At 42.9% G+C, this 20,480-nt stretch overlaps 1 protein-coding gene and 1 pseudogene across 3 annotated transcripts in view; one reads left to right on the top strand and one right to left on the bottom strand.

Annotated features, from left to right (window-relative positions):
• LOC125546251 (polyubiquitin-like) overlaps positions 1-20,480 on the top strand; it is a 242,986-nt pseudogene that overhangs the window by 135,654 nt on the left and 86,852 nt on the right.
• Positions 469-20,480, bottom strand: part of LOC125546184 (polyubiquitin-like) — a 40,812-nt gene continuing 20,800 nt past the window's right edge. Inside the window, exons 1-3 of one of the 3 annotated variants that reach the window (XM_087514221.1) lie at positions 15,421-15,536; positions 15,241-15,337; positions 469-1,156 (exon numbers count right to left, since the gene is read on the bottom strand). In XM_087514221.1, the coding sequence (XP_087370347.1) occupies positions 469-1,156; positions 15,241-15,337; positions 15,421-15,532 (897 nt within the window). In that variant the 5' untranslated portion in view covers positions 15,533-15,536. Of the gene's footprint in view, positions 1,157-15,240; positions 15,338-15,420; positions 15,537-20,480 lie in introns of those variants that run through there. The other 2 variants (XM_087514223.1, XM_087514222.1) reach the window with 2 other exon arrangements.

Below are 20,480 nucleotides of genomic sequence, written 5' to 3'. Positions count from 1 at the left end.
TAAATCTTCTTTGTAAAAAGAAACATGCAATCACACTGTTATGATCCTCATCACTTCAACTTTTAACTGTGATGGTATAGATGAACACATTGATACAGAAATTAATAGCAATGGGTATGAATGAAGAAATGAAATAAATGAGTACATAAAGGAGGTTATTTGTCGGTTAAACTGCATATAGACTGTATTCTCAATCAACTGATGACACTCCAGAGCCAGGGACTCTTAATAGTAGTTCCTCTAGATAGATGGATAAAAAGAATTACTCAACACATACTACTAAATGATACTAGTACGTAGTTTTACTGATAAGTGATAAGACACCACACTTGTACTGTGAAGGAACAATCCCGGAGCATATCTATACTAACATATAGTACTAGAATGATAGTTTACTGATAACGCGCCACTACTGGAAGGAAGGCTCCAGCAAAATAAAACTGGTTGATGAATGGCAGGCCATGCAGCTCAGCAACCACAAAGCCGGAGCACCAGAACAAGGGTAGAATTGCTCAGAATCTTGTAGTCCGCCAGGGTGCGCTGGTCCTCCAGCTGCTCGCCAGCAAAGAGGATGCGCTGCTGTCTAGGGGGAATGGACTCTTTCTCATAGATCTTCACCTTGACACTGTTGATGGTGTCCGAGCTCCCGACCTCAAGGGTCAGGGTCTTCCCGTCCAGGGACTTGACAATGATTTGGATCATCCTACTTTCTACTGGCCTACACGGGAGGAGTATGAGGAGAAGAGTGGACCCTTTCAAAATGTTGTGGTCAGCCAAGGTGCGCCTGTCGTCCTCTAGCTGTTTGTTGGCAAAGATGAGGCACTGCTGGACCTTGGGAAAGTTCTCAATGTCTTCGATCTTGGCCTTCACCTTGTCAATGGTGTCTAGGCTGTCGACCTCGAGAGTGATGGTCCTTCCTCTCAGCATCTCCGTCACGAAGATTTGCATCTTTTCTTGGAGGTCAAGCGTGGAATCATGCCTTATGCCGTAATCAGCCAATGTACGGCTGTCTTCCAGCTGCACTCCGTCGAAGATGAGGCGGTACTGCTCCTGGATCTTTGCCTTGATGGTGTAAACGGTGTCTGACAAGTGGATCCCTCTGAGACAGATTTTCCTGCCGGCGAGATTCTTGACAAAGATGTGCACTTTGGATGGGCTAGCAAACCAAAAAACACCAATTATTAGACAATATTTAGGCTGCAGAACAATACACAAAAAACTCAACAATTCCAGCAGATACTATAAGGAAGTGTCTAAATAAGAAACAATCCAAGCAAGAAGAGAAATCTACTCTGTAAATATCTTGTTTCTACAAAAACATGGTATCCACTAAGCTTAGCATGCAAAGTTCAAGACTTGAGCAACCATAAAAATACACATGGTATCACTCAGTTCTGTATATTGAAGAGGCTAGTTATAAGTATTTTTTTGACTATATAGTTATAACCCCGTGTAGCAACAAACGTCGGCCTCTTCCCCCCCCCCCCCCCGGTGTCACTCAGTTCTGTATATTGAAGAGACTAGTTATAAGTATTCATGAAGTGATACTTCTATTCGGTTAACACATGTTCTTAACCATGTAGCAACAATTTTCATGTGCGTGCCCAGCAATTATCCATCAACGCGCAACGATGGATGGTGGCATCTTAGTATGGACAATCATATAGGACATATGTCAACTTCCACTAGTGCAGAACCAGGCAATAGCACCGGTTCGTAAGGCCCTTTAGTGCCGGTTTAGGAACCGGCACTAAAGTGTGGGCACTAAAGCCCCCCTTTAGTACCGGTTTAGCACGAACCGGTGCTAAAGGGAAACCATGTGGCATGAGCCAGCTCCGGGGGCCGGGAGCCCTTTAGTACCGGTTGGTAACACCAACCGGTACTAAATGTTTGTGGGTTTTTGTTTTATTTTGTATTTTTCAATTAAATTTGTGTAATCAATTTAATTTAGGATTGTTTTACGTTATAATGAGTTGTAGTCGTCATCATCATCATCATCATCGCATATTAATAAATAAATAAACTCTAGCTAGCTAAAAATCATCATAGTCATCTAATTACCACAATTTAATCATCATAGTCATTACCGCTAGCTATCTAATCACCACCAACGCTGGCTAGCTTAAAGAGGAAACATTCACTTTGTAACAGAAGCAAAGATATCATCAAGTTCAACATAATCATCACCAACATCGAAATTCAGGACACGGACATGAGACAAGTACTAATTAAGAGCACGAACTAGTAGCTACTCCTGCTGCTCGCTCTCAGGTAGAATAGCATAGAACATGTATAGCTCTCCTGATTCATCATACTGGAGCATGCAGATGAATCTGTCTCCTAATCTTGGGTTGCGCTTCTCCTTGCTGCCCCCTAGTACTTCTCTGCGATCGTTAACAATTTTGCTCCAATCTTTCACTATTAAGCATTCTTCGCTTTCAGAAATCCTGAATGCACTCATGTGCAATGTAGGAAATCTTGGTCGTAAGCTAACCATTGACATGCGACCTTTTGTCTCGATCCACTGAGGCACAACTGTCATCGGAAGTCCCTGTTGAAGAACATCGTATAGTAATTAATATACTAAGCAATGAAAGTTTAGCTTCAAAAATAATGTATGCAAAAGATGCACTAATTAAGGACAAATATTTAAAATCTTACCATCTTTCGATTATAGATGTGACCGTAGTTCAATACGATCACCATTGGTCGCACGTTTTGAGTACTAACATTTCTAAGTTCAGGAAAAAAATTTGTCTTGACAGTATTAAGATCCTCAAGCCATGAAACATAATGACTTATCTCCTCGCAGTTTAGTTGAGCCCCGGGGCAGTAGTAGGTCCTGTCTACCAAGCGCCGGACATGTTTGCTTGAACCGAAATAAGCTGACAATACAAATTTGTTGTCAAGTATTTTTGAATAAACTGTATCAAAGACATAAACATATGCATGCATGGTTGAGAAAAACTCACCAAATGGTAGAACTGGAGGCGTTTGTACATCGACCCAGATGTCTATATTACCTTCAATATCATCTTCCGGACGAATATCAAAGGTGATAACCATATCAGGCTCAAATGCATAAGCCTTGCATAGTGCTTGCCAAGTTTTGCATTCAAAATGGGTGTATGTGTCTCCATTATATAATTTGACGTTGAAAGTATACCCATGCTCCGTCTTCAAGTAAACTCTCTTTACCTGCATATCATCTATAGCACTAAAACCTATCTTATCCAAGACAAAAATTCTTGCATGGCAGGGGATGCGCTAGTAGAATAGTGAAAATTTAAAATTATAAGTTGAAGCAAATGAAGCATAAGTTTTCCATTCAAATAATAATTGACAAAGTGACTTACCGTATCAACTTCGAATGTCTCATCTAGCTTGATGCTGAAGCGCCTACCATCAACAAGGAAATTTTTGTCGCACAGGCCGCGCTGGTCTTCACAGTGTTCGCACATAATGAAATCTTTTTCGTCGTCAGATGACATTTCCTATGTTCATATAGGTGAAACATTAAACACCTATATCTAGCCAAATATATATTCATCTAACATTTGACATTAATATATCTCAGATACCTAAATTAAATAAACAGAAAAACTCATTAACAAATAATATTTTTAATTAGATCATCAAATCTCAGATACCTAAATTTTCTTACTAAAAATAAACTAGTTATATTAATTATTGAACTAGTTCAAATCTTATATACCTAAATTTTCTTACTAAAAATAAACTAGTTATATTAATTATTCAACTAGTTCTAATCTCTAGTTCGACAATTTTTCTATCTAGCTAGCTAATTCATCTAACATTCGACATTAATCTAACATTCGATCATCTAATTAACTTTTCTAAAAAACAGAAAATTAGTAAAAAAAATGTGTGTGTGTGTGTATGTGTGTGTATACGTATATGTGTGTACGTATGTGTGTATGTGTGTGTGTATGCGTGTGTGGTATATGTGTGTGTGTGTGTGCGGCCCCGTACGCCGCCGCCCCGTACATACGAGCGGGGGCGCCGGCGTACGGGGCGGGGGCCGCGGTGTACGGGGCGGGGGCGCCGGCGTTCGGGGCGGCGGCGGGGACGGACGGCGGTGCGCGGTGTTCGGGGCGGACGGCGGCGCGGCGCCGGGTACGTGCGAGGAGAGAGCGAGATACGTACGGACGGCGGCGCGGGACGACGACGGACGACGGCGCGCGTCGTTCGGGGCGGCGGCGGGGACGACGACGACGACGGGCGACGGGCGGCGACGACAGGAGCGGCGCGCGAGAGGTTGACGAAGGAAGTGGGGAGATGTAACTGAAATTTCGTAAGTGCTGTATATATAGGAGAGGCCTTTAGTACCGGTTGGAGCCACCAACCGGTACTAAAGGCCAACTTTGGCCAGGCAAAGAGGCGGGAAGAGTAGGCCTTTAGTACCGGTTGGTGGCTCCAACCGGTACTAAAGGGTGGTCTTTAGTACTGATTGGAGCCACCAACCGGTACTAAAGGCCTCGCGCTGCCAACCCAAAGTTTGGTCCCACCTCGCCGGGCGAAGGGCAGCCGCACTGGTTTATAAACCCAGCCGCGGCCACCTCTTTGAACTCCTCTACATAGCAGGCTTGTGGGCCTAAATTCTGCGCGCTGCCCTATGAGTCTGCTAGGCCTTTAAGGGCCTGTAATTGCACGCCCGTGTCCTAGCAGGCCCACAGGGCAGCGCCCCAATTTTTTTATAGTTTTTGTTTCTTTTCTGCTTTATTTTCTTCTATTTATTTCTGCGTAGTTTTTTGTATAGTTTTTTATTTTCTGTTATATTTATTTTCTTCTATTTATTTGTGAGTAGTTTTTCATCTAGTTTGCCAAAATTCAACATTTTCAGAGTTCATTTTGTAGTGATTTTCAATTTCACGGTCATTTTGTAAACGATTGAAAAATAGCAAATATAATTTTCTTTTCTGCTATATTTATTTTGTTCTATTTATTTCTGAGTAGTTTATTTATATAGTTTTTTTTCTTTTCAGCTCTAGTTTTTTTTTCTTTTCTGCTATTTTTTTCTTTTCTACAAAACTTGATGGTCAAAGTCTGGAGTTATAACCAAAGTTTAAAAAAAAGAAATGCCGACATGCAATTAGTTTTTGCCATAACAGAAGAAGTCCGGAGTTGTAATAAGTTATTAAAAATAAAAAAGAGGTGCAATGCTCGTTAATTTGCTTCAAGCCTTTCGAAATAGTGTAAACTGCATTGCGCATAGCTCCGTGCAATGTACCATATTTCTGAAGGCTTGAAGCTAAGCAACCTGAGCATTGAGCCTCTTCTTCATCGTCTCTGCACTCAGGGCTTATAAACCGCTCCTAGTCCCTCTCTCTTGGCGAGGTGGGACTAAAAAACAGCTTACTAAGCAACTGTAGTACCGGTTGGTGGCTCCAACCGGTACTAAAGGTGGTGCGCTGCCTGCACAAAATTTAGTGTCATTTAGCTCAAAACAAATCATTAAATGCATGAAAAATAGCAAATGAAGGCATAAACGGTTGAAAGTTGATGGCGTCGCTTTGAATGGTGCATACTGAACACAAAAAATATAAGAGCATTTAGATCATGATCTTATATTTCTTTACAGTATAAATTGTCGATATGATCTCTTATACATAAAAAATACATTGATCATCAATGATCTTTTATATACAATCTGATTTGTCAATATGAGTCCTCACCAGTTTAGGAACTGGTGAAGACTCATATTGCGGCCACAAATTCTACACATAGAGTTCAATGAAGACCAAGTGCTTGTGATAGTTTGAGAAGTAACATATTTAAGGTGGTAAAAGCCTTGTTAGGGAAGCAAGGTGGGACTAAAAACAGCTTACCATAACCACATTAGTGCCAGTTCGTGGTACGAACCGGCACTAAATGGTGATGGTGGGGCCATAGCCTGACCGCAGGCTGACACAGCCTCTTTAGTACCGGTTCATGGCATGAACTGGTACTAAAGGTTCGCCACGAACCGGTACTATTGATCGCCGCCATGAACCGGCACTAATGTACACATTAGTGCCGGCTCTAATTCAAACCGGCACTAATGTGCTTCACGTTTGACCCTTTTTCTACTAGTGTTCAACACATGTCTTACTGTGTAGTAACGACGGTGCACCATTCGGTTCTTGCGGCAGTGGAAACAAGACTCTTGTCCTTGTATGATGACTTGCCTTCAGCAAGCTTTGCTATCTATCATGATAGAGGCTAAGGTGTCCCGATGTTTCGATGAGATGGTGGCTATCGTTTTCTGTGGGAGTCGACCTTGACGATCCGACTACGAACGTGCGAGACGTCGCGCCTTAGCAATCGCTAAACCAACTTCCGAGGGTTATTGACCACGCCGGAGCACGATCAACCTGACCACGAGGGTCTGTTTCCTGCGAGCAAACGAAGAACAAGCAAGAAACTGAGATTGCAATCTGGATATTGCGAATATAAGATGAAAGCTTTATTGATCAAGGTGGGGTTCTGTGACGTCTTGGTCTGGTCGTTGGACACAAACGAAGTACGCGAAGTTGCAGCTATGGCGAACTTTTAATCTAAACAAAACCCAAAGTCTAAACGACGCCCTAAGGGCTGTATATATGGAGGAAGAGAGGGAAATTTCGTGGCCCTTGAGGGTGGGGTCCGAAACCAACCCTAACTCTTGTTTCCCCACACATACGGACTCTAAAAATAGCCTATACTTAAGTATTTCAAAATTACATGGGCCTGGCCCATTAATAAGGTGACGCAGCACTTAGAATAGCCTATGGACGAATATTATGAAGTGGCATCTTGTATATTTCGTCCAAGGCTTCATGCACTCTTTATGGCGGCTTTAAAGTCCTGAAATCATCACTTGTAACTCCGTTCTTGATCCCCTTGCGCACGCCATCAACTCCATGTGTATTCTTGCTCCAATGTTCATCCTTCTCCAAGCTAGGCCCTTCATTTGTAAGCAAAACAAATGTATCCAATTTAGGCAGCATCATAATCTCATGAACATTAGAATCATTACCAAGAAACGAAAGTACCTGGTAATTTAATTGGCGTGCGCGAGCTCTAGTAATTGGTCCAGTATATGTAACAGTAGGGGCTGTGGGTGTAACAATGGTATTGATGTCCTCATCATCCTCCCCTTCTTGAAATGAAGTCGTCCTCGACGGAAGCGCATCTTCCTCACCCAAATAAGGCTTCAAATCTGCAATGTTAAAAGTGGGACTAACCCCAAAATCTACAGGTAGCTCAAGTTTATATGCATTATCATTTATTTTCTCTAACACCTTAAAAGGACCACCAGCACGTGGCATTAGCTTTGATTTGCGCAGATTAGGAAATCTATCTTTACGCAAATGTAACCAAACAAGATCTCCAGGCGCAAACACAACATGTTTTCTACGCTTATCTCTAGCAAGTTTATATTTAGCATTCATACGCTCAATGTTTTCCTTAGTTAACTCATGCATTTTTAAAATCAATTCAGAACGTTCTTTAGCATCAAAATTAACCTTCTCTGAAGATGGAAGAGGCAACAAATCAATAGGTGCACGAGGTAGGAAACCATACACAATTTCAAAAGGGCACATCTTAGTAGTAGAATGCAATGAACGATTATAAGCAAATTCAATATGAGGCAAGCATTCTTCCCACATTTTCTTATTATTCTTCAAAACAGCCCTAAGCATAGTAGACAATGTTCTATTGACTACTTCAGTTTGTCCATCAGTTTGGGGGTGACAAGTAGTACTAAAAAGCAGCTTAGTCCCCAACTTAGCCCATAAACATCTCCAAAAGTGGCTAAGAAATTTAGTATCACGATCTGAAACAATAGTATTTGGCACACCATGTAGGCGAATAATTTCACGAAAGAACAAATCAGCAACATTAACAGCATCATCGCTTTTATGACATGGTATAAAGTGTGCCATTTTCGAGAACCTATCCACGACAACAAATATGCTATCCCTTCCCTTCTTTGTTCGAGGTAAACCTAAAATAAAGTCCATAGATATATCCTCCCAAGGAACACTAGGTACAGGCAAAGGTATATATAAACCATGAGGATTGAGTCGTGACTTAGCTCTTTGACATGTAGTGCAGCGAGCAACAAAACGCTCAACATCCCGTCTCATCTTTGGCCAAAAGAAATGTGTAGCAAGTATATCCTCTGTCTTCTTGACGCCAAAGTGTCCCATTAATCCTTCTCCATGCGCCTCCTGCAACAACAAAAGACGAACGGAGCTAGCTGGAATGCATAGCTTGTTAGCACGAAACACAAATCCATCGTTAAGAACGAACTTGTTCCAAGTTCTCCCTTCCTTACAATTCTGCAATACATCTTTAAATTCAGCATCATGAACATATTGATCTTTGATGGTCTCCAAACCAAATATTTTAAAGTCAAGTTGTGAAAGCATAGTATAACGACGAGACAAGGCATCGGCAATAACATTTTCTTTACCCTTCTTGTGTTTAATGACATAAGGGAAAGTCTCAATGAATTCAACCCATTTAGCATGTCTACGGTTCAGTTTTGCTTGACTTTTAATGTGTTTCAAAGATTCATGATCAGAATGTATAACAAATTCCTTGGGCCATAAATAATGTTTCCATGTTTTTAAGGTCCGAACAAGAGCATATCATTCTTTATCATAAGTAGAATAGTTCAGACTAGGCCCACTCAATTTTTCAGAAAATTATGCAACAGGTTTTCCATCTTGTAATAACACATCTCCTAATCCAATTCCACTAGCATCACATTCAAGCTCAAAAGTCTTATTGAAATTAGGAAGTTGGAGTAAAGGAGCATGTGTCAACTTATCTTTCAATACCGTGAAGGCTTCTTCCTGTGCGATACCCCAAACAAAAGGCACATCCTTCTTTGTAAGCTCGTTGAGAGGTGCAGCAATGGTGCTGAAATCTCTCACAAAACGCCTATAGAAACCAGCGAGGCCAAGGAAACTCCTCACTTGTGTGACCGTTTTGGGCTGCGGCCAACTCTCAATAGCTTCAATCTTGGCTTTATCAACTTCAATTCCCTGTGGAGTAACAACATAGCCAAGAAAAGATACTCGGTCGGTGCAAAAGGTGCACTTTCCAAGGTTTCCAAACAAACATGCATCACGTAGAGCAATAAAAACAGCACGTAAATGTTCCAAATGTTCCTCCAAAGATTTGCTATAAATCAATATGTCATCAAAGTAAACTACCACAAATCGTCCAATGAAAGCACGTAAAATTTCGTTCATTAACCTCATGAAAGTACTAGGTGCATTAGTTAACCCAAAAGGCATGACTAACCACTCATATAATCCAAACTTAGTTTTAAATGCTGTTTTCCATTCATCTCCCAATTTCATACGAATTTGATGGTATCCACTACGCAAATCAACTTTGGAGAATATTGTAGAGCCACTCAATTCATCAAGCATATCATCTAGCCTAGGAATAGGATGACGATAACGAATAGTAATATTATTTATGCCTCTACAATCAACGCACATACGCGACGTACCATCCTTTTTCGGCACTAAAATGATAGGAACAGCACAAGGACTAAGGGATTCACGTATATAACCTTTGTCGAGCAGTTCTTGTACTTGACGCATAATCTCCTTCGTCTCCTCTGGATTGGTACGGTATGGTGCACGGTTGGGTAGCGAAGCACCGGGAATTAAGTCAATTTGATGCTCAATCCCTCGAATAGGTGGTAATCCCGGTGGCACGTCTTGTGGAAAGACGTCAGCGAACTCCTGCAAAATGTTAGTCACAGCAGGGGGCAAAGAGGAAGGCACGTCCTCGAATGAAAATAATGCCTCTTTGCACACAAAAGTATAGCAAACAGATTTGCTGAAATCTAGCTCATCAATATCAGATTTGGTGGCAAGTAAACATGCACTTTTCAATTTAATTTCAGAAACAACAGTAGATGGTTTATTATTAGGCTTCATTTGGTGCTCAAATTCTTTTGCCACAATCTGATTTTCACTCTTATTTGTCTCCTGTTTTGCTTTATTAGCTCTATTAATATCATCTTTCAAAATGGAATCAGGAGTCATAGGAAGCAAAGTAATATTTTTATTGTTATGAACAAGAGTATACTGATTGTTTCTACCATGATGCACAGAATTTTTATCAAATTGCCATGGTCTACCAAGTAATAAGGAGCATGCTTGCATAGGTACCACATCACAATCAACATAATCAGCATATGTAGAGATACTAAAATGCACACGAACAGTACGTGTTACCTTAACCTTGCCGCTGTTGTTGAACCATTGGATGTAGTAAGGATGTGGATGTCGTCTTGTGGTGAGAGATAGCTTCTCCACCATCTCCATGCTAGCCAAGTTATTGCAGCTCCCTCCATCTATGATCACGCGAACAGAACGTTCCTTCACAACTCCCTTTGTATGGAACAAATTATGCCTCTGATTTTGCTCAGCTTGTGTAACCTGCACACTCAAAACACGTTGAGCAACTAAACATTCATACCTGTCAGCATCTTCAGGAGCCATGTATTGCGTCTCATGATCAGAATCGTCTCCACCGTGTTCGTCACGTGTAATAAGAGCCAAAGTCTCCTCATCATAGTCACTAGCGAACTCATACCCACCATCCTCAGTAACAATCATCACACGCTTAGATGGGCATTCTCTCGCATAATGACCTCCACCCTTGCAACTCAACAAATAATATCATGTGTTTGCCCTGTTGATGCCATGGATGAAGAAGAGCTCTTTGCAGGCCCAGAAGGTGTGCTCTTGGCAGATAGTGGTGATTGTGCCTGCTTTATTGTATCACGGTTGGAGGTGGCAGCCGACGGAGGCGCCGGTGTAGCAGAACGTGTGGAAGTAGATGATGCACGTGGTGTCCATGATGAAGGTCGACCTGCAGAAAAGTTAGTCCGCGCCAATGCCTGTCGATCCTGCACTTCACGTTCAGCTTTACAAGCAAGATGGAATAAACGAGTGATATTAGTATACTCCTTATACTCTAGAATGGTCTGAATCTCTCTATTTAATCCATCCATAAAACGTGCAAGCATAGCTTCATTCTCCTCAACAATACCACATCTAATCATGCCAGTTTGTAATTCCTGATAATATTCTTCTACAGAATTTTTTCCCTGTCTTAAGCGCTGTAATTTTTGAAGTAATTCATGTTGATAATATGGTGGAACCCAACGAGTACGCATAGCAGTTTTCAAAGCAGTCCAAGTAGCCGGAATAGGATATAATCTACAATGCTCAGACCACCAAACACATGCAAAACTAGTGAATGCACAAATAGCAGCAGGAACACGTCTCTCCTCGGGATATTGTAAACATGTAAATCGTTGTTCAGTTTCTAACTCCCAAGTAAGATATATATCAGGAACATATCTACCCTCAAATGGTGGAATATTCAATTTTAGTTTAGGGAGATGGTCATGATCTCGTACCTGAGGGTGAGCCCTACCATTGCCATTATTTGCATGTGGACGACCTGGTGATTGCTGTGCTGGTGGTGGCACGTAGTTCTGATTTTGATCAACCTCATCCTCATAATCTCCCACATAATCATCCTCCTCCACATCAGCAGTAGGAGCCACAGAAGTATCAACAGCAGCACCAGCAGTTTGGCCCGACTGAAGAGGGACACGGCTCGCTCGGCGGAGGGCTGTTTCCCGACGTGGAGGTAGTCGGTGTTGTTGCTGTTGTTGCAGAGGTGCGGCAGGAGCAGCCGATGGTGGTGGTGGAAAACGCGAAAGCAATTCAGCAAACTTGTTATCGAGCTTTTTTTCAAACGTCTTCTCCATGCCATCTATATTCTCCATGGCCTCTTCAAATCTGTTTATCACATCTTGCACCTGTACACTCATTATTTGCTGAAACGTATCATGAAGCTCCTTGTTCGTCAGGTTCTCCCAGTCAGTCTCGTCGGATTGTGATCCTGGCATGGTTAGCAGCAATAGAAACACACAAGAATATGATCCTACAGACTACTAACAAGTGGTGGTGGTGGCGGGTGTCACAAATCCGTCAAGCAAATCTCAAATTCTTACCGGTTCTTACCCAGCAGCAGGCGGTGATCGGCAACCGTTATAGTCAAAACTCTCAAAAGCTTGGATAGAGCGATTGCCAGAGAGAGTCAAACGCACGACGTAGATGTATGTGGAGCTGGGAAGGCTTACAGTATGGTAGCAAAGAGGGTCAGCAATAATCAATTCAGAGATGCAAAGTTGAATAAGCGCTCAACGACGGTACTGTGCTGGTCCTAGGCTAGACCGTGCTAGAGACGCGAGTCTAGAACACTAACAAAATCACGGCGCTGCACGTAAATAAGGGAAAAGCACACTCTGGAACTCTTTTTTTTCGCTCTTTTTTTTTGCGCTCCTTTTTTTTCGCTCTTTTTTTTGTGAAAAATCACTATAATGGCGAGTGTCTCAAAACTCTTCCCTCGTCAAACTGATAGGATGGGCACGAAATTTTTTTTTCACTTTCTTTTCGGAAATCAGGGCAGCGACGACGAAAAAGTGCGACAAAAAATCACTATGATGGCATGTGGCTCAAAAGACTCAGAAAAGCCTAAAATAGGATAGGGAAAAAAATTTGCCCGTGAAAATTTTGGCCTAAAAACTGCCCGGGGGTCTCCAGACTCTTTTTTTTTCGAGACCTACGCAGGCAAGGAAACACGAATCAGAATTTAGATTGATCTCAAGAACCAACCTAATATGAGAAGAACTCAGATTGGTGGTGGATATATGGTTGTGGTATATGGCAGCGGTGGTGGTATATGGTAGCGGTGGTGGTATATGGATACAGATTGGTGGTGGTATATGGATACGGATTGGTGGTGGTATATGGATATGGATTCAGAGTGGTGGCGGATAAGCAAAAGTGGTAGATGGGCGATGATGATGGTGCGCGGCGGCGTGACAACTTATGACCAGAACTCGAAACTCTAAAAGACTAGACTCTAAGACCAGCAACTTGACACGACGATGCAACCGCAAATTCAACAAAGCAAAAACCCTAAAAAGATTATGCAAAGGCTCAGATTGGTTCGGATATGATGAACTAACCCTAAATTTTTTTTGTGGCTTTTTCGTGGACTGTAGGTATGAAGAACAGACTCGATCTAATCTACGAAAACTGTAAAATCTCACCGAGCAACCTGGAAATCTGATACCACTTGATAGAGGCTAAGGTGTCCCGATGTTTCGATGAGATGGTGGCTATCGTTTTCTGTGGGACTCGACCTTGACGATCCGACTACGAACGTGCGAGACGTCGCGCCTTAGCAATCGCTAAACCAACTTCCGAGGGTTATTGACCACGCCGGAGCACGATCAACCTGACCACGAGGGTCTGTTTCCTGCGAGCAAACGAAGAACAAGCAAGAAACTGAGATTGCAATCTGGATATTGCGAATATAAGATGAAAGCTTTATTGATCAAGGTGGGGTTCTGTGACGTCTTGGTCTGGTCGTTGGACACAAACGAAGTACGCGAAGTTGCAGCTATGGCAAACTTTTAATCTAAACAAAACCCAAAGTCTAAACGACGCCCTAAGGGCTGTATATATGGAGGAAGAGGGGGAAATTTCGTGGCCCTTGAGGGTGGGGTCCGAAACCAACCCTAACTCTTGTTTCCCCACACATACGGACTCTAAAAATAGCCTATACTTAAGTATTTCGAAATTACATGGGCCTGGCCCATTAATAAGGTGACGCAGCACCTGGAATAGCCTATGGACGAATATTATGAAGTGGCATCTTGTATATTTCGTCCAAGGCTTCATGCACTCCTTATGGCGGCTTTAAAGTCCTGAAATCATCACTTGTAACTCCGTTCTTGATCCCCTTGCGCACGCCATCAACTCCATGTGTGTTCTTGCTCCAACGTTCATCCTTCTCCAAGCTAGGCCCTTCATTTGTAAGCAAAACAAATGTATCCAATTTAGGCAGCATCATAATCTCATGAACATTAGAATCATTACCAAGAAACGAAAGTACCTGGTAATTTAATTGGCGTGCGCGAGCTCTAGTAATTGGTCCAGTATATGTAACAGTAGGGGCTGTGGGTGTAACAATGGTATTGATGTCCTCATCATATCATGTCGGGACAAACATCAAATTTCATCCACTTTCCTCCTTATCGATCATCGCACACCCCTATACCTCTATTCCCTCTCATCACAATTGTATTCGATGATGTATATCACTAGATGTGCATGAGGTGAATTTACATGCAACTAACCAAATCAAAGGGAAAGGCTATTTTGTTGATTATCCTCCATATGAAAACAAAGGTACAACTACAAACAAAGACAACTCACTAATCCGACACTTTAACGAATTTGCATGGCCAATATAGCTGGAGAAGAACAATCATGGCAAAAACACAGGCTAGCTTTGTGTGCAGATTTGGAAGCTTTTCAATATTAACACGGTAATAGTATGCACTATTTTTTATGGAGGGGGTTGTTCGTATGTTCTTTTTCTAAGCAATCAACATCTCAAATAAATAAAAACAGGAGAAGAAGCAGAAAGCACACATGTACAAACCATATCTGGTTTTAGTCCAATCGACCAACTATTGCTTGTTTTTCTGACAAATGTTTTTCATTGTGAACAGAAAAGATGAAACTACAGCTCAGTATAACGATGTAATGTTCTGTCCAGGATATAACACATAGACATAAGCTTTTTTCCGTGGATAGGATATAACAAGCAATCACAATAACATAATTACAAGGCTTGATTACAAATTGCATTGATTGCAAGGATCAAGATTAATAAACAATTTAAAAGCCTTGACTAACATGAAAATCACATCTTCAATTACCGATTGGCATATAAATTACAGATTAAAAATTAATAGAACAGTTACAAGTGTTCTGCGATATTTTAGTTCCTTTTTCAAAGAAATATGTAGCTACAATATAAGTGTTCATAATGGGACTATTAGCACCTGAGGAGTACTTTAACACTGGAAGCTTATATTTGACAGGCCGAAGAAGAGTCGATTTGATTCATCTAGCCAGCTGAGGGGTCTAAGTTGACCAAGTATGTGTTCCAGAATCTGATAATAGAGTTTATCAGGTGAACAAAATGCTTTCCTAACAGGATATTGCACTGATCCTAACAGCAACCGAGGGGCTGATTTGCACCTAGCAGCTAGTATTAACTGCAGGAAACACACATGTAAAACAGAAAAACTGTCTAAAAAGTAAAAACAGAACTCCGATCACTTACTCGTCCATGTTGGCACCGTCAATCTGCAACGAATGGCTGCCACCGTCTTCGTTGTCCCCGCCGCCGCTGCTGCTGTCGCCAACTTCCTCCTCAGAATCTACCAAGCCCATCAAAACATAAACAAGCCGCTCAACGACCCCGTACAGAACAAAGAATGTGATGTGTATGCATCGTCCTCACCATCCTTGCTACCTTCTGTGCCAGAGGTAGAGAAAGCAGGAGCAGCTTCCTCGACATAGTCTTCCAGCTTGGGAAGAGCGGGCGACAGGTGCTGGCGCTTCTTCGGTGGCATTCTGGCAGGCAGTCTGTCAAGGATTTGATTTTCATGTTAGTAAAGGATTCTGCGCAGGCATCTCTTATATTTCTTTACAGAGGGAGTTCTAGAATATCTAACGATTTTGGACAATCTTTTTATCTTGTGCATATAAACAAAACAAAATTTCAAAAATAGTAAGTGTCTAACTTATTAGATTCTGTGGTGCGAGGACCAAGGGTACAATAACAAGAACTGCCATGTATATCACCGATCTCTAGATGAAGAGTTTCTTTCGCGAGAAGCAATGATGGACAATTATAATCCTAAGATCTAATGTAACCCTCAAATTCCATGAGACCACGCAACCCTCAATTGTAATCCTACCTGACACGGACTGTAGGATCTAGAGAGGCTAAAATTCACCCAATCCATATGCGAACAATTGCACGGCGGTAGACCCGAGGGATGGAAATCAGTTACATTCATTATAAAAAATTCAAACAGTGGTGCACCAACTACAATGGCATCAAAAAACAACTACCGTGAGGAACACAAGCATCACAAGCAAAGCAGCAGGGCTGTTTTTGAGGGGGGTCGCAGCAAACACAAGGGCGGATGCATCTCGGTAGCCTACACTAGAGCAGCAGGGCTCTCAAGAACACTAGACCAGCGGCGGATGCACATGGATAAGGAGGAGGACTCACGGCGCGGACGAAGAAGATGAAAGGGAGAGGGAGCAGATTAGGGCCTACCGAGAGGAGGAAGATCTCCGTCCGCTCCGCTCGAGTAGGGCGGCGCGGCGGCGGCGGCGGAGGAAGGAGAGCGGTGCAAGCGAGAGAGACAGAAAGAGGGTTTTCATTTTTTTTATAAGGATTAGGAAAAAAAAAGGAGAGGAGAGGAAAGAAGGGGATTATACAATATATAAAAAAGGAGAGGTGTGTGGGGGAAGGAAGCCAACTGCAGAGACACAGACGACGTTGGCCCTAGCCCCACACCAAGACATGACTTCTCTTTTTGAGAATATTGTCATTGAGCCATTCATCACAAGTTGCAGTACAACGCACATAAATAGAATCACCCAAAAAGGGCAGAGGAAGATATGAGTCGAAGAACACTTGTAGAATATTCCCACACAAAATAGGAAGAACAAGAAAGTTCCTAGGAATAAGAGAGTGGATTTTCTACCATGCACGGGACCTCCCGTGCATGCATCCACCGTATTTTTTTTCTGTGTGGGAGTGTGGGACCATGTACATACATCTACATGGTATTCTCTACTCACTAAGTTACATTCAAATAAATTGTTCTAATGTATATAATGAAACAAAAGTTTGATTTACATTCAGTTTGCACAATTATGTTTTTACTGCCGAGATCTTTAAAACAAGACTAATATTAAATATATTTTTAGAAATTAAAATTTTTAGACAACTAAATCACCATGCGTCAAACTTGTTTCTACAAATTTATTAATTCCATGCGAAATATTCAATAATGTTTATTCTATTTTGCAAATATATTTTATTGTTTTATTATGGCTCACTGTGTTCCGCTGGGAATCACAATTTTAAAACTTATTGAAGTACATTCAAAAGTGATCTCGTTTTGAAGTTCTCATCAGCATAAACACAAAAATGCAAACATGTCATAAGTTATATTTTGGTTTAAAAATGAAATAGATTTAACCTTGGAAATAAAATGAAAAAGTATGAGATGGTGGAACATAGCTGGTACCATGTGCTTGCATGCGGTCAGAAAAATATCTAAGAAAGTACACGCTCAATCAATGAGCCTGGCATCTAATCTCTAAGCAAAATCAAGGGCTCTCGCATGCACGGAACCTCCCGTGCATGGGAGAATTGCTTTTCTCCTAGGAATAACTGCACTCGTCATAGCTACCACATACCATCGCCGGAGTTGAGGAAGTACCATTGTCAGATTGGGCTTTGTGAGCTGATTGAGAGGCTTGCCGTTGGCGAATCGAATTCACCGTGGCGCGTCGACCGGGGGACATCCCTGTACTCCTCGCATCCCAGAACCACTGCTTGCCGCCGACATGGTGCAGGCACAACACAGTAACCGTCATCCACATACCACCATCCCAGATCTTGAACCATAGTCTTCCCATGTACATGGACGGTGCCGCTTTGGGCAACCACCAGCAGCCCACCAGAGGACACCAGATATGTTGCAGCAGCAAAAAAACAACAGAAGACAATCTCCCATGGATCCCTCGACCTCCAAGATATTCCAACCGCTGAGGTCGCTACCATCCAAACCACAACGTGGGAAACACGGATCCTAACCCTAACTACATGACTAAGGCGGAGATCCGGGATCCCCTCCCCCACCAGTCACCGGAGTGGCGGAGGAGGGGAGAGCCCGCGGCCTCGCTGGCGGAGGTAGGAGACTGGACGTGGTCCTTTCGCCACAAAGGGAGAGGAAGGAACCGTTCGTGAGGAATTACATGAAGACATGACTTTTGACCGCAGGAACGAGATAATATCACTTTATCAATCACATGTGAAATTTTGACGGCAAACATGAAAATTTTGGTAAGTACTTTCTCCGTTTCTGAGTATAAATTTTTTTATAGATGAGCAAAATGAGTGAATCTACACTCTAAAACAAGTCTATATATATTCATATATAGTCCACATTGAAATTTTTAAAAAAACTTATATTTAGAAACAGGGAGTAGAAGACATGCGTGTTGGCGAACCAACCTGTGGTTGGATGGTTAGAAGGACAATGGTATCCCTAACCCATCAGGGTTCAATTACTGGTGCTTGCATTATTTATAAAAAAATTTCAGGATTTTCGGTGATGCGCGTTCAGTGGGAGAAGACGTTACCGTCAACTACGAAGCGCCTTTGATGACTTTATCAATCTCAAGATAATATATTGGCTCGGTCTCTTGAAGGTGCTCATGGATAGAGGCGAGCCTACTAAGCAGGCTTTAAGGCCTTGTACAATGGGAGGTGCTTAGAAAAGGTGCTTAGAGAAATAAACCAGGATTTCCTTAAGCATCGGTGCTTATTTGTACAGGGTAGACGCTTAATTAAGCGTCTCTTCTTTAGAAATAGGCATCGGTACTTTAGAAAAATCCGATTTATTTTTCTAAACATCTCCCATTGTGCAAGGCCTAACAGGCTCAAGCCTACCCTCCAATAAATCAAAATTTTCAACTAGTAGTACGGTCCTTACTTAGCCTAGCTCTCATGTCTCAAGTCTCAACCCATGTACTCCATGGCTCTCACACACGCATGCGCACAACCGCCAACAGCAACGTACGCGGCCATGCGGGGATCGAACCACGAAGCTCCATGCCTTAAGGGCACTGCTACAAATAATCCGGATGATGTTTGCAAAAAATCATCCGCTTCGGGAGTCGTCCGATCTGACGCACATGGCCATTCGGTTATACGCTCTGCAACTCATCTTCCTCTCCTGGCTATGTTGCATCACAACACGGAGAACCACACCGACGATGCTCCATGGCAGCACAGACGCCCCCCATGATTCTCCATCGTAGCACTGGCTTTGCTCCTCACTGGCCACCATATGGAGCAGTCGTCGACGTTGCCAGCCACCGTATCCAGCACTGAAAGAGCTCCAATGCAGCAACCGGCGACTCTGGCGAAGCTCTAATGCAGCAACCGGCGACTCTGATGAAGCTCCAATGCAACCCCGGCGACTACGGAGAAGCTCCAATGCAGCAACCGGCGACTCTGGCGAAGCTCCAATGCAGCAACCGGCAACTCCGGCGAAGCTCCAATGCAACCCCGTCGACTACGACGAATCTCCAATGCAGCAACCGGCGACTCCGGCGAAGCTCCAATGCAGCAACCGGCGACACCGGCGACGTATGACCGACGTTCATGGCAGCACCGACGGCGTGATGAGCTCTGTCGTGGGATTGTCACGGAAGATGTCCTAGTGCAAGGACTTAGTCGTGAAGCCATCACAACGAGATTAGCTTAAAGAGCTTAAAACGGAACAAAGGACATGAGGAGTTTATACTGGTTCGGCCCCTTGCGGTGAAGGTAAAGACTTAATCCAGTTTGAGGTGGTATTGCTAGGGTTTCGATGACCAGGGAGCAAATACGCTTGCCTGGCTCTCGAGTTGTTGTTTCTTGTCCCTAAACCACCGCCGGGTCATCCCTTTATATACACAGGTTGACGCCCCGCGGTTCACAGAATCCCGGCCGGCTCATAAACATGTCCGGCTCGGTATCTACTCTTTCCTATCTTACAATACAAGTCATACACCTACGGCGGTTTAAATCTATGGGCCCTAACCCGCCTCTGGGATTTGGGCCTTCTTATTAAGTCTCCTTCGTAAGTCACCATCTTCTATGTCTTCATGGGCTTCAATACTGGTAAATCATCATGAGTATAATCCGGCCCCTCCTGGGCCGTTTATACTCAGTAGTTATATCCCCAACATTAGGCCCCAGGTTGATTTGAACTTGTTCATGTCAATCTTCAATACTTAGGAAAAATCTTTCTCCATTACCTTCGCGATAACTTGTAACTCGCCGTGACATCATCTTCTGAGATCACGATAACTCGCCATGACGTCACCTGTCATTAATTCTATACAAATCCAAAATCATATTTAATGAACCTCCGGAAATCGACGCGTCGGCCCTGTTACATATCCAATTTTGGAGCTCCTCAATTCCCGCGCATGCCACTTATCCATTCACCTTATAAATAGGACCGGGGGTCCCTTTCACCCCCCCCCCCCCCCCGTGCCTCTTCGTCTCATCTTCTTCCTTGCGACGCCCTAGCGCTCGAGCTCAGCCGCCACCGTCAAGCTTCACCTCTGCTTCAACGTTGGCCGCTGCATCAACCTGATTGGTCCAGATCTCACTCGCGCGCCTCCGCCGCTCCAGCAGCCTCGGTAAGTTCTTCCTCCTTCCCTCTCCGTAGATCCCATTAGGGTTCGTTCGAGCTCATGGAAGTTCAGCACTGTTCT

Source organism: Triticum urartu, chromosome 3A (assembly GCF_056163025.1).
Source record: "Triticum urartu cultivar PI428250 chromosome 3A, HENAU_Tu73, whole genome shotgun sequence".
Lineage (NCBI taxonomy): Eukaryota > Viridiplantae > Streptophyta > Magnoliopsida > Poales > Poaceae > Triticum > Triticum urartu.
Note: the sequence above shows the minus strand (reverse complement) of the source record. Positions and strands in the feature narration are given on the sequence as shown.